At 51.1% G+C, this 13,445-nt stretch overlaps 1 protein-coding gene across 1 annotated transcript in view; it reads right to left on the bottom strand.

Annotated features, from left to right (window-relative positions):
- Obscn (obscurin, cytoskeletal calmodulin and titin-interacting RhoGEF) overlaps positions 1 to 12,733 on the bottom strand; it is a 133,852-nt gene extending 121,119 nt beyond the window's left edge. Inside the window, exons 1-8 of the mRNA XM_051180578.1 lie at positions 11,741 to 12,733; positions 11,083 to 11,352; positions 10,165 to 10,425; positions 9,545 to 9,853; positions 8,959 to 9,225; positions 8,079 to 8,360; positions 6,660 to 6,935; positions 1,314 to 1,589 (exon numbers count right to left, since the gene is read on the bottom strand). Of these exons, the coding sequence (XP_051036535.1) occupies positions 1,314 to 1,589; positions 6,660 to 6,935; positions 8,079 to 8,360; positions 8,959 to 9,225; positions 9,545 to 9,853; positions 10,165 to 10,425; positions 11,083 to 11,352; positions 11,741 to 12,722 (2,923 nt within the window). The 5' untranslated portion in view covers positions 12,723 to 12,733. The remainder of the gene's footprint in view (positions 1 to 1,313; positions 1,590 to 6,659; positions 6,936 to 8,078; positions 8,361 to 8,958; positions 9,226 to 9,544; positions 9,854 to 10,164; positions 10,426 to 11,082; positions 11,353 to 11,740) is intronic.
- Positions 12,734 to 13,445: the final 712 nt, after the last annotated feature.

Here is a 13,445-nt window from a genome sequence, read left to right as displayed (position 1 = left end):
TTCAGAACACTTCGAAGCTATCCATCAGAGTATTTCTTCAATTTCTTCAAACGATTTACTTGGGAACCATTTTAAAGTAGATCTCCCTCTGACTTGCTGACACCCCATTTCTCTTAAGAATGAATTCGTGTCATTCCTAACACACTCAGAATGATGATCTACATGTAGGATATGCCAGCGCAACTCTGAAACAAAACCATCCACAGGCATCTTCAACTCCTGCTTCATGTTCAGCTTCATTATACCATAACCATCCATTTTATATCAAAACTCATACTGAACATCAGTTTGGGTTGCAAAAGAGAATTTAATTGTGCACCTCTTTTCCATGCCAGTCTGCTTTCTTACACACTCCAGGGCCACCTTCCCAGTAGTGGCATGGCGCACCGTGAGCTGGGTCCTCCCACATCAATCACTAATTAAGAAAACCCACCACAGACCTGCCTACAGGCCAACATTATGAAGACATTTTCTCAACTGAGAATCCCCCTTCCCAAATGACTCTAGCTTATGCCAAGTTAACATAAAACCAACCAGCACAATGACCAAACTTGGGTAGTTTCAAACAAACAGAAATTTCGAGAATTCACACATCAGGAGACTCACTACGGCAGACTCCAGGGGACAGAGATCTTCAGAGGCAAACAAACCCAGACCCAAACCCTGGCTCTGCAACTAAGTCTGGCTAAGCAAGTCAAGCTCCTCTGTGCCCATCTTAAAATGGGAATAGTCAGGATCCTTCCTCACAGAATTGCTAACTAGTTCAAAATCTTTTAAAAATAAGATGCACTTCACAAAACCAAGGCACGGGGATGGGATTGGCTAGCAGTGAGTATAGACAAAGCTGAGAAAATAGGTCATGAGGCAGTGTCTCACCCTAATGCGTACATACAGTGCATGCACACCAGAGAACCCTAATGCATACATACAGTGCATGCACACCAGAGAACCCTAATGCATACATATAGTGCATGCACACCAGAGAACCCTAATGCATACATATAGTGTATGCACACCAGAGAACCCTAATGCGTACATATAGTGTATGCACACCAGAGAACCCTAATGCGAATATATAGTGTATGCACACCAGAGAACCCTAATGCATACATATAGTGCATGCACACCAGAGAACCCTAATGCGAATATATAGTGTATGCACACCAGAGAACCCTAATGCGTACATATAGTGTATGCACACCAGAGAACCCTAATGCATACATATAGCATATGCACAGCAGAGAACCCTAATGCATACATATAGTGTATGCACACCAGAGAACATGTAAAGAGAAAAAGAAAGGAAAACCCACCTGTGATGTCCAGACGGAAGGAGACCTTCTGTCCCCCGGCCTCACAGCTGTACTCCCCAGCATCCGCCTTGCCCGCCTGCTGCAACACCAGCCTCCTCTCACAGCCAGAGGCCTCCACTCGAACCTTCGAGCTGGAGCTCAGCTTCTTCCCATCCTTGAACCAGGTCACCTCAGTCTGGGCCTGGGCCACCTCGCAGCTCAGTGTGGCACTGGCCCCTGCCTCTGCCTTCACCTCTCTGTGTGCCTGCTGCTCCTTGGCAAACACCAGCTTGGGTTCTGAGAACAGAAAGTAAGACAAAATCAGAAACCATTTGAGTCCTAAAAGTCACATGGAGAAAGGGCCTGGATGAGGCTTCCGAGGGGGGGACCACAAAACCCTCTCAGCATGAAACCACAGTTCACACATCCTGCCACTGCTTCAGGGGCAGTTAAGGAAGGGCAGAATCATTGGTGAAAGACTAAGGAATAAACAAATCTTTACAACTGTAGTAACTCACTGCTGGCTAATGAGCCACCACCCCATGAGCTGCTCAGCCCTATAATTTAACCAAGAACAACTGCAGTGCCTGGCGTTGGTAGCACACACCTTTAATCTCAGCACTCAGGAGGCAGAGGCAGGCGGATCTCTGTGAGTTCAAGGCCAGCCTGGCCTACAAAGCAAGGTCCAGGACAGCCAGAGCCACACAGAGAAATCTTGTCTCAAAAAACCAAAAGCAAGCAAAACAACTTCAGTTACTTCCTGGAAGCTGTGAGAACAGGGAACTCTTACACAGTGATCAACTGCACCTAAAACAGCTGCAGGGATGGAGGGCCGCGTCCACAAGAGTATGACTCAAGGCCAGTAAGTACAAGCTGCAGTCAGAGATGGCAGAGGAAGGACTTCAGTCTCCTACCTGTGAGCCGGCCTCTGATTGGACCAGATCAGGGACAGGATATGGGGCTTTAATTGGTTGACTAAAATGTAATTGCCTCTATCTTTGCCCAGTTTCTACCATAAATCCTATTTAAAAAAAAAAAAAAAAGCTTCCAGACAAAGAAATTCAATGTCTTTCCTCTCTTAGAACCCATCTCACTCTTGGGGGTGGGGGGTCTTTCACTTTTCTGTTACTTCTCTTAACAATGCCTACTTCCACTTCACTTGCTTCCAAAAGGGCCCAAATTTCTTGCTTTCACTGGCATGATTCAACAAGCCAAGAGCCATTGTCTCAGGTTGACTTTTGGTGACCATTGCGTTTCTGGTGCCTTACGTCTCTGGGTCAGGCACAACTGGACTGAGAAAGGTCTTGTTCTCAATCCTGCATCTGTACCCCAGGGAGAGGGCAGAGAGTGTTCCAAAACACCTAACTGAACCCTGGCAGCCCCAGGCTCAGTGTTCATACAATTACAAATATGACCATATGACTGAAATCTCTCCTGGTCCTTGCTGAACGTGAATTAAAATTTCTCTTTAAAAGACACCTCATGTGGGACTGGATAAGACCTCAGAGACATTTGTTACCTCAGACCTACACACAAGTAGAACCAGACTCCATGGCACCAAGGAACACTGACAGAACCTAAGCAGGCGCTGAGAACATGAAACAGAACATTGTAGCATTAAGACACCTCGTGAGGCACACAAGAGGCACTGGCCAAGCCAAACGCATATCCACCAAATGCACCTGGACCAGACACAGGGATGAAATTAGCAGAGGATGTGAGATAGGCAAAGGATGGTGCTCAATAGGAAACACACAGGGCCTGTCTGGCCATAACCAGGCTCATAACATTTGCAAACTGATTTAATGTCTCAGAACCCACCTGTGACATCCAGACGGAAGGAGACCTTCTGTCCCCCGGCCTCACAGCTGTACTCCCCAGCATCCGCCTTGCCCGCCTGCTGCAACACCAGCCTCCTCTCACAGCCAGAGGCCTCCACTCGAACCTTCAAGCTGGAGCTCAGCTTCTTCCCATCCTTGAACCAGGTCACCTCAGTCTGGGCCTGGGCCACCTCGCAGCTCAGTGTGACACTGGCCCCTGCCTCTGTCTTCACTTCGCTGCGTGTCTGCTGCTTCTTGGCAAACACAACCTTGGACTCTGAAGATAAACAGAGACACACAGTTGCTATAACTAAATTAGGGTTCCCAAACTCTGGTGACTCAAGGACCCCATTCTGTTAACTTTGACTAAGATTTCATTCTTAGCATTGGTGGAGCATGTCTTTGATACCAGCACTTGGGAGACAAAAGCAGGCAGATCTCTATGAGTTTGAAGCCAGCCTGGTCTACAGAGCAAGTTCTACGACAGGCTCTAAAGCCACAAAGAAACCCTGTCTCGAAAAACCAAAATAAAAAAGACTTCACTCCGAGAAATATATCCATTGAATTTTTTGTAAATGGTAAACTCTAAAGATACTCTCTGAATATGTGCTGTTTCAGCTTCAGTCCTGAGCGGTCACTTAACTGGGCATGGAATTTGAGATTGACAGTTGTTTCCCTCAGTACTTTGGACACCATGCCTTCATTGTTTTTCTGTTTCTTGTTGCCCACGTCTACATAGTACCTCACAGGTCCCTCTTCTTAGTCTTCATGTCTCTTAGCATCCCTCCACTCACCTACAACAGCTCTCCAGCCTCAGCCTCCTCTCCATGCTCACAGTCACTCTCTCCCCTAACCTCATCACCTCCTACCTGGGGTAAGAAAGAGCCTCATACCTGGTCTCCTTGCCTTGGGTCTCCCCTTGCCCAAATCAATTCTCCATTTAGCCTCCTAGAAGCTAATGTATCACCTCCATGTTCCTATCTCTAGAGAAATCTAAAGGACAAAGGACCACTCCCTTTAGTGGGCACCTCTGGGTGTCTCCAAATGCTCCCAGGTGAGTGGGATGGCCCAACAGAATGAGCATGTGCTTTTGAATGCATTTCCAACACAAAATTGTAGTTAATTTTCCTTTTCTATGATAAGAGAAATTGAAACATTAGCCCCACCCCCTGCCACAAAAAAAAAAAAAAAAGTTAGAGCCGACCTTCAGAACTCTAGAAATTGAGCAATGGCTTACAGTAGTAATCAGTAATTCAGAAAAACCTCTGAATCTGGGTCACAGACTGCCAGAGATGAGGAGGACTTTTATGTCACTGTTCCTCGTCCCCTGTACTCCAGTGTGCCTTTGAAGCCAGCAGTGGCCCTGCAGTTCCAGACAGAGCAGGGCAGACCAGGTCCCCGAACAACCAGCATCATCTGACATATGGGGACCCCTGAACTTCACGCATAGGTTGTCTCCATTGGCTCTGAGATCCCAATGCAGATCACTGTCCCCAGCAAAGACCATAGGGCAACTGGAAGTCTTTGCTGAATTCCAGGTCCCCCCACCCCCCACCCTAGACAGTGGAGAACAGGTCAAACAAGTCTAACCAAAAGTTAGGGAATGAAGTTCCACAGGGAGTTTTGGGATCCCTTGGCATCTTCCAGCACAGTGACATCTCAGAAAGGCCTGCACACCTGGGCAACCTCAGTGACAGCCTGAGGTGATGCTGAGTTCACTTCACAACTGCTCGGGAAGTGAAGCATCCATGGCCAACAGCCACAGACCATCACTCCAATCAGATGATGAGGCATATGTCCTTTATAGCTCAGCTCAGAGAGGCCACTAACACACAAATACTACATGCAACAAATGTTGGTAACAATTTAAAAAGAAAAGAAAAAGAGTGTGTTCATGTAAATAAAAAGTTGGTTCTTTGAAAAAGATCTGTAGAACAGACTAACCATTGTCTCAACTAAGAAAAAAGCAATAACTCAATTAAAATCCAAAAAGGTGAAAACATCAAAACAGACTCCCCACAAGTACAGAGGCTCTCAAAAAACATTGTGAATGATTGTGTGTCAACAAATAAGATAACCCAGAAGTGGTGGCTCATGCCTTTAACCCCAGCACTCCGGAGGCAGAGGCAGGGAGATCTCTGTAAGTTCAAGGCCAGCTTGGTCTACAGAGCTAATTCCAGAACAGCCAGAGATGTTACACAAAGAGACACTGTCTCAAAAAACCAAAAATGCATACATATATGCAGGCATTTATTTAATTACAGTGATTTACCAGGCATGGTGGCACATGCCTTTAATCCCATCACTTTGGAGGCAGAGGTGGACACATCTTGGTAAGTTTGAGAGCAACCTGCCCTACATAGCAAGTTCCAGGCCAGCTAATACTACATAGTGAGATCCTGCCTCCCCCCCCCCCAGAAAAAAAGAAAGCAAAGAAAATTTTACAATGATCAATTAGAGAAGGCCCTAACTCTCTTACTGTTCAAACATGAGCTCAAAATGTATCAAAGAGCTAAACATAAAATTAGAAGCCAGAAGACAACTAGAAGGAAGTGTATGGGAACACCTCAGCCAGTATATTGATACAGATACTAAATTTTTGGCTAAACAAAAACTAATTTCGCATTTACATGCACACATGCACCCATGATAGCCTGTGCGTGAGCATGTGCATGCACACGCACACACACTCAGAGAGAGAGAGCCTGCTCTAATCCTTCTATATCCTTCCTCTTCTGAAAGTTGAAAGTGATCATTGTAAGCATTGAATATGATGATTGGAGCCATGTGTGACATGACACAGAAAGTATTTACAAGAGGATAACACACAATGAAAGTATGGGATCTAGTGATAAAAGGTAAAAAAGGTTCTCTCAGGGTCCAGCCTCCCTATGTCCACGCTTCTCTATAATAGGACCCTCCAGCCTGTTACCTACAGCACGGTCTGCATCCCTGTGCTCTTGGGACCAAGCAGACATTTTGCTTAGCTCTGACCAAACAAACAAGCAGAGGTAACACTCTGGTCTCCCAGAGCAGAGCTTCAAGATCTCCTGCATCCTGAGGGAGATCTGGTCACCTCAAGAAGAGGCCCAGATGGCCCTTGTAAAAACCACTACTCTGGGCAAGCTGTTGCAAAGCAAAAGAAATCACAAAGGAAGACAAAAGGCTCTAAGAACAGCCCTGAGATCAGCTCCATTGCTATAAAAGAGGCCTCTCCTCCCATACAGCCCCTTCCTTCAGGGCCATCTCAGTGAGGATGTCAAATGTAAGCATTCATCTAGCATGGATTCCCAGCCCCAGTGACACCACATGGGAAAGAAATAAGCCATCAGTACAGACCACATAGTCCATCCTGCCCTATCAACTGGAGAGGAAAAAAAGCAGACTTTGTGTCCACTCCTGTGAGCTTGAAGTAACTTGTTACTTGCGGAGAACTACCCAATACATACCCTTGTATGGCCTATGGAATGGACCCAGGACCCAGTCCACATTAAAACACTTCCCACAGGGTTGTCCCATGACACAAACAAATATATAACCAACTGACCTGTGATGTCCAGACGGAAGGAGACCTTCTGTCCCCCGGCCTCACAGCTGTACTCCCCAGCATCTGCCTTGCCCGCCTGCTGCAACACCAGCCTCCTCTCACAGCCAGAGGCCTCCACTCGAACCTTCGAGCTGGAGCTCAGCTTCTTCCCATCCTTGAACCAGGTCACCTCAGTCTGGGCCTGGGCCACCTTGCAGCTCAGTGTGGCACTGGCCCCTGCCTCTGATTTCACCTCGCTGTGTGCCTGCTGTTCCTTGGCAAACACCAGCTTGGCCTCTGGAACAGTAGACAAAGACAATTATTCAGAGGTTCCTTTCAAACTCCTAAGTCTTGGATTCTGGTTAATAAACTCTGGACTCCAGGAAACTCCATTTCCTGACACAAAAGTCTCCCAAGGCCCCTTGCTTGGTGGTGACTCTTCTTAATCCTGAGTGTGTGGTGTCTAGTCAGTGTGTGATGCCAGAACAGATTGACAGAGCAAGACAACAGGAAATCACCAGGTCAGCCCTTACAGGCCAAGACAGCATTCTCTTATCCCCTAATTCGCCCACCTTCAGAAACAGCTTCCACATAGCAAAGGAAGGTCCTGTTCATGAACACATCCCCAGTTTTCTCCACCAACTGGAAACTGGCCATGCCATGATTTTTGCTTTTGGATATAGCCAAACTTAAAGCCATGCATATTACTGAGAATCCTGTTGTATGAAATGTATGCATTTGTAGGTTTTTAGAGCCTGTGTGAGAAACACATACCTCTGGAAGGCAGCAAAGAGTTTTCAGGTATGTGAACCCTATCCAATGGTCCAGTATGGAGAACCTCAGGCCATTCAAGAGTGGTATGTACCTATGCTAGAGCTGTAAGTCTGCAGCATCTTCATGCAGGGAACAGGAGACACAACCTTGCCCTGTCTGGTATCCGAAGCTGCCCCCCCCCCAGCTAATGCCATACCCCCATCCCTATTGCAAGAAGCACTGGCAAGAGGGACCCAAGCATCTTGCTATCTTTGCCCCACTCTCGCATATGTGCCTCTGATGTCCAGCTTGGCCCCCAACCACAGCATCCACATAGCCACCTGCCATGTCTGTGATGAAAAGTTGTAAGCCCTACAGGGTATGGATGCAGATACCCAGACTTAGACCACAAATGACCCTGACTCTCGCCCAAACCAGAGAGATTCCAACCACAGCTAAGTCCTTCTTCCTACAGAGCTGAACTACCCATCACAATTAACTTGTACATGCGCATGCACACATACACACACACACACACACACACACACACACACACGTCAGAAATCAGCTACCCCACTGCCCAGAACCCTCAGAGCATGCCTGGAGCTAGGGCACAGAGGATACACAACCAGAAATACAGTGTAGCACAAGGACATGATGGCAGCCCCAGTGCCCACCTGCACTCACCTTGCACCAACAACTGGTAGGCAATGCGGCTCCCACGACTGACACACTCATAGAGGCCAGCATCATCCTGCGCCACATCCCGCACCAGCAGTGCTCGTCTCCCAGCTGACCCCTGCATCTCGTACTTGGGTCCTAAGGGCAGCTCATGGCCATCCTTCAGCCAAGTCACAGCTGCAGCCTGGTCTGACAGCTCAGCCAGCAGCTGAGCCTCCTCGTGCAACCGGGCCAGCACCTCCCGGGCAGCCACAGCAGGAAGCTTGCTGCTGGCTAGCCCCAGAGCTGCTACAGGTCAGAGATGGTTAGATAGAAGTTAGTAGGAACAAAGAGACCACAAGAGGGTGAGCAAAAGGAGTCATAGGCAGTGAAGGAGAGGAGAGAGGATATGAGGTTGAGGAAAGAGAGATAAAAGGGAAAGAAGAAACCCAGGAAAAGGGGTGGATTGGAAGGAAAGCAGATGTGGTAAGCAAGTCAGTGAAAGGCAAGAGAAGGGAGAGTATGAAGAAGAGAGGGGAGCAGAGAGAGTGAACACAGGACACCAGTGAAAAGAGGCAGACCATAGGGAAAGCCAGATGTAGGGGGAGAGAGACAGGTGAGAAAGAAACAGGCAAGCAGAGAGGAGACATGGGGATAGACAGAAGAGAAAATGAGAAAGGAGGCAGTCAGAAATGCAGAGCCCCGAGGCATCTCATACACATGTGTGTGCAGGCACACACAAACACGCACAGAGCCCAGCCTCAACTGCCAGCCTAGGGCGAGCAACCTCAAGCACGCAGCTGCCCTACCCCCTTCATCACAATGCCTTCAGACAAACCTTCAGGGACTACGCCTCCTGCCTACTACCACACTGCAGAGAAAATGGGACTCAGGGATTCAGGCCTACCTCGGACCACCATCCGGATGCTGGTTTCAATGCCATTAGCCACAAACTTCAGCTGTGCCCCGTGCAGTCTCGCAGGCACCTCTCTGATGGTGAGCATATGCCGGGTACGGTCACAGCGGATCACATATATACTGCTGGCTTTCAAGGCCTCCCCATCCAGGAACCACTCTCCCTCAGAAGCCATGGTGAGGTCCACAGAGAATGTGACCTCACCTCCCTCTACTGCCTCCACCGCCTTCAGAGGTGTCTTCACAGCCAGCCTGGGGACTGCAGGGAGGGCAGAATTAAGGTAAGAGTTGGAGATAAGAGCACAGGTCCTGCTTCCCCCTCCTCTGCCCTGCCCCCACATAGATGAAGTAGCTGAAGCCTGGTTCCCTGAGGCTGCTGGAGAGGCAGGTTCAGTAGGGCCTGGGTCCTGCCTTAGGATACCCCCTCGTGCATGAAGAGGCTTCAACATCCCCCCAACCACACAGAGAGTCCCCTTAAGATCATCCTGGTTCCCCTGGATGCAGAACCATGCTTTGGGGTCAGGTAACTCCAGGGCAGGTAGCAGCCCCCTGTGATGTTACTAGGTGGTCTTACTCACCCAAGTGGACAGTCCCTGGAAACTCAAGGTAAGGACTCTGGCCAAAGTGGTTAATGGCTGACACTCGGAACTGGAAGTCCCCCTCCTCAGCCACTCCAGCGACGGTAAACTCAGTTGTGACCAGCCATTCAGCTTCGTGACACCGGCTCCAGGCATAAGCACCAAGTTTCCTTTTCTCCACCACATAACCATCAAGGGCGACAGGGCGGTCCCCATGGGGTGGTGGGGACCAGCTGAGGGTCACAGAACTATCTGTCTTGGCCTTTACTACAGGGTCAGCAGGGGGGTACAGAGGTGGCCTCCTGGGTGCTGTGTGGAAGATAAGTTGAACTCACTAACTGGGAACTCCCTCCCACAGCCTTGGGTCACCCAGAAAGGAAATGTCAGATCTTGAGCCTCTCCCTGGCACTACTCTGGTGGAAGGGATGGTACCATTCACCATCAGTGGGCTCAGAACCCGCTCTCCAGTCCTGCTGCCACCCAGCTGCAGTGGGAAGGCCCCTCCTCTGCCACCCTTGGATCTCCACTGGCTAGGGGAGCCCTCCACACTGAGGGAGAAAACAGGCACAGCTGTGTCCCTACCAGGAGGGCCACCCAAAGGCCATTCTTCCAATGCCTACCTGATACACAGAACTGGGTGGTCGTTCGGCAGCCACCAGCCACAAAGGCCACCTCACCCATGTCCTCCAAGGTGCACTGGAAGATGGTCAGTGTATGGCATGTGCCTTCTGAAGTGATGGCTACCCGGCCCCCTGCCACCATCTCCTCCTGGTTCCGTAGCCACTGGACAGGGCCCTCAGGGACGGCTAGCTCTACCCAGAAGATGGCTGTGTCTCCAATGCGCACTACAGTCTTCCGAGGAAGCTTTCTGGTCAAGTTCCCTAGAGTGGGAAGATTGTCAGGATGGTAAGACAAGCCCCCTGTGTACTCCATACTCCGTTTGTACAACCCCTACTCGTGTGGCCTCGTTCTCATCTTCTTGTCCATCCAGCCCCACTCTCCCATCTGTTTCTGTTACACACACACACACACACACACACACACACACACACACACACACCTTCTGCCCAACCCTACCTTCTGGTCCCTGCCTGTCCAAAACCAGGCTTAACCCTATTCCTAGCCTCCCTGTAACCTCTGCCAGCCTCAAGTTTCCCAACCGCAGGTCACTCACTACACACCTCTATGTCCTAGAACCTCTCACCTCTTCTGCACTTGAGCCCTCCTCCCTCTGTCTTACCACCTACTGTACCTCAGCCTAGTTCCCGGATTCAGGAGCAAGCACCCTCTTGTCAACCTGGCCCATCACACTTTACTCAACCCCACCCCCACTCCACATTCCAGACTCCCTCTGCCCTTCCCCCTGCCTTTTCCTCATCCTGGCCCCTCTGCCCTGTCCCTCTCACCTCAGCCCTACTCACCAACCTTCCTAACCACACGCAATTGACTCCACCTGCACCCCTGGGGTGCTAGGTCTACTCCCAAGTCCTGTAGCCCGCCTGGCCCCGCCAGGCCCCGCCCAGCCCCGCCCCTCCTGCCTTGGACTGAGAGCTCTGCCACAGTGCGGCTGCCTTCTGTGGTCTCGCATATGTACACTGCATCATCGTCTGCTGAGACGTCGCGCACAGTCAGCCGGCGTTCGGTGCCCTCCTCCTCGATGCTGTACTTGGCGCTGGCCCACAGCCGCGTCTCCTCCTTGAACCACGCCGCTTCGGTGGCCGGCTGTGCCACCTCACACTGGAATGTGGCAGACTCTTTCTCTTTCACCTCCAGGTCCTGCAGTCGCTTCTTGAAGGGCACGGCCGGTTCTGCAGAAAGGGGCCAACGGGGAGGTGTGATAGCGGACCAAGGGACCAAAACTGGGAAGGGCGCAGGATCAGATAGGTGAGTTGAAGAAATAGGATGGTGAGTAAGAGAAGGAGTAAGTGGAGCACGGGAAGAGACAACAGCAGGGTATGTGAGGTGCAAGTTAGGGGTATGGAGGAAGGGATATAGGGATAGTGGCTGGGACTATGGTTCCCTATGGTGGTTCACATCAGGTGCCATCATTGCCTGTTCATTTTGAGGAACCAGAGACAGCCAGACCTCGAACTCAGAATTCAGCTACCTGGAACTGCAATCAGGTGAAAGCACGGGGTGTGGGTAGTCGGAAAAGAGTCTCACCCCTGTGCATGTGTGGGAAGCTAGTATGCTCACCTCTCACGACCACCAGCACGGAGCTGTAGGTCTGACCCACGAGGTTGGATGCTGTGCAGGTGTAGAGGCCACGGTCCGACTGCTTGCAGAAAAGAATCTTAAGGACGAAGTTCTCCTGCTCGTCCTCATACACCACGTGTCGCCGGCCCTCGGTCACCAGCTGCCCATCCTTCTTCCACACTGTCTCGGGCTTGGGCTCGCCGGTCACATAGCAGCTGAGGCGCGCGTGTTTGCCTTCGGTCACGGTGCAAGTGCGTGTGCTGGCGCCGGGTGGGGATGGGGGGACTCCTTCTGCGCGCATGGCCTCGCGCCGCTGTTGCAGATGAGCCAGGAGCGAGGCGGTGGAGGCTCCAGGTGGTCCGGCAGCCTCGGCATCCGAGTCCACCACGAGCGCGGCGGCAGCGCTGGCGGAACCCAGAGGGTTCTCTGCACGGACTTCGTAGGTGCCACCATCTCGAGGCCGTGCCGACCGGATGCGAAGCGCGCTCGCCTCGCCGTGATCTTCCACGCGCACATGCGGGGCGTCGGGTGCGCCCAGGCGCCGCCCATCTTTGGACCAGCTCACTGCAGGTTGTGGTGAGCCGCCCACGCGACATCGGAAGGTAGCGTCTGCGCCCTCGCGCACGCGAATGGAGGTAGGTCGCAGCAGAAAGTGGGGCGCCTGCTCGGCACACGTGCCCTCAGAGTCTACTCGCAGGCCTACAGCAGCGAAGGCCTCCCCTATGGTGTTCCTTGCGCGACATACGTACTGCCCACTGTCACCGAGCGCCAGATCCAGGATGGTGAGGCGGTACACATCCCCGTCTTGAGCCAGGCGGAAGCGTGCTCCTGCCTCCACTGGCTGCCGGTCCTTCTCCCAACTCACATGTGGCGTGGGGTTACCCACGATCTGGCAGCTCAGTGTGGCATCCTTGCCCACAGATACCACAAAAGCCTTTGGCCGCGTAAGGAAGCGGGGCGCTCCACTGAATGAGTGGTCCATGGTGGCAGCAGGATTGGGGGTCTACAAAAGGCAAAGGTGAATGAAAGTCATGATGCTACTAAGGTGAGCCAGTCGCTTGTGCCACATACAGCCCTCTAATCCAGTGTTAACAGGAAAACCCAATTTAACCCAATGGGCACCTCCACGTGGGCTGCCTCCTCAGCAAGTCTCTTTTTTTCTTTTTTTTTTTTTTTTTTCTCCTTGTTTTCTCCTTGTTGACTCCCAAGCCACTCTCGTGGCTCCCAAGTCTAGCAAATTCAAATTAGCCCCTTTCTGTGGCTTGGAAGTCTAGCATCTTCAATTACCTGATGTTCTTCAGCACCACCCCCAACTCCAGTCTTACTACCCAAACCAGCAAGTCCTCTTGACTCCCCGGAGGGGACATGTTCTCATCCAGAAGGAAAGGGACCCTCGCCCTCACCTGAAGTGGAGCTCACCCTAATGGAAGTGCCCTCACTCACAGGACTTTGGGGAACCCCATATTCACTAGCACTGTCTGCCCTCATACTGCTAGTCTTCATGGAAAGCGGGCCCCCATGTAAGAGCAGGGTGTGGGAACAGTGCAGTCAGTGGCTGCAAAGGGCACCAGGAAGGTCCCTATAGTCTGAAGTCAGTAAGGACACCTTCTCTCTACAACAGCTGGGACCCAGCTGGCCCTAGCTCGCCTGGGACCTGATGGCCTTGTCACTACTCAGTCCTTTGCGTTGTCCCTTTGCATTGTCC

This window comes from Phodopus roborovskii, unplaced genomic scaffold, assembly GCF_943737965.1.
Source record: "Phodopus roborovskii unplaced genomic scaffold, PHOROB, whole genome shotgun sequence".
Taxonomy (NCBI): Eukaryota; Metazoa; Chordata; class Mammalia; order Rodentia; family Cricetidae; genus Phodopus; species Phodopus roborovskii.
The sequence above is the reverse complement of the archived record's forward strand: the minus strand, read 5'-3'. Positions and strand labels throughout refer to the sequence as shown.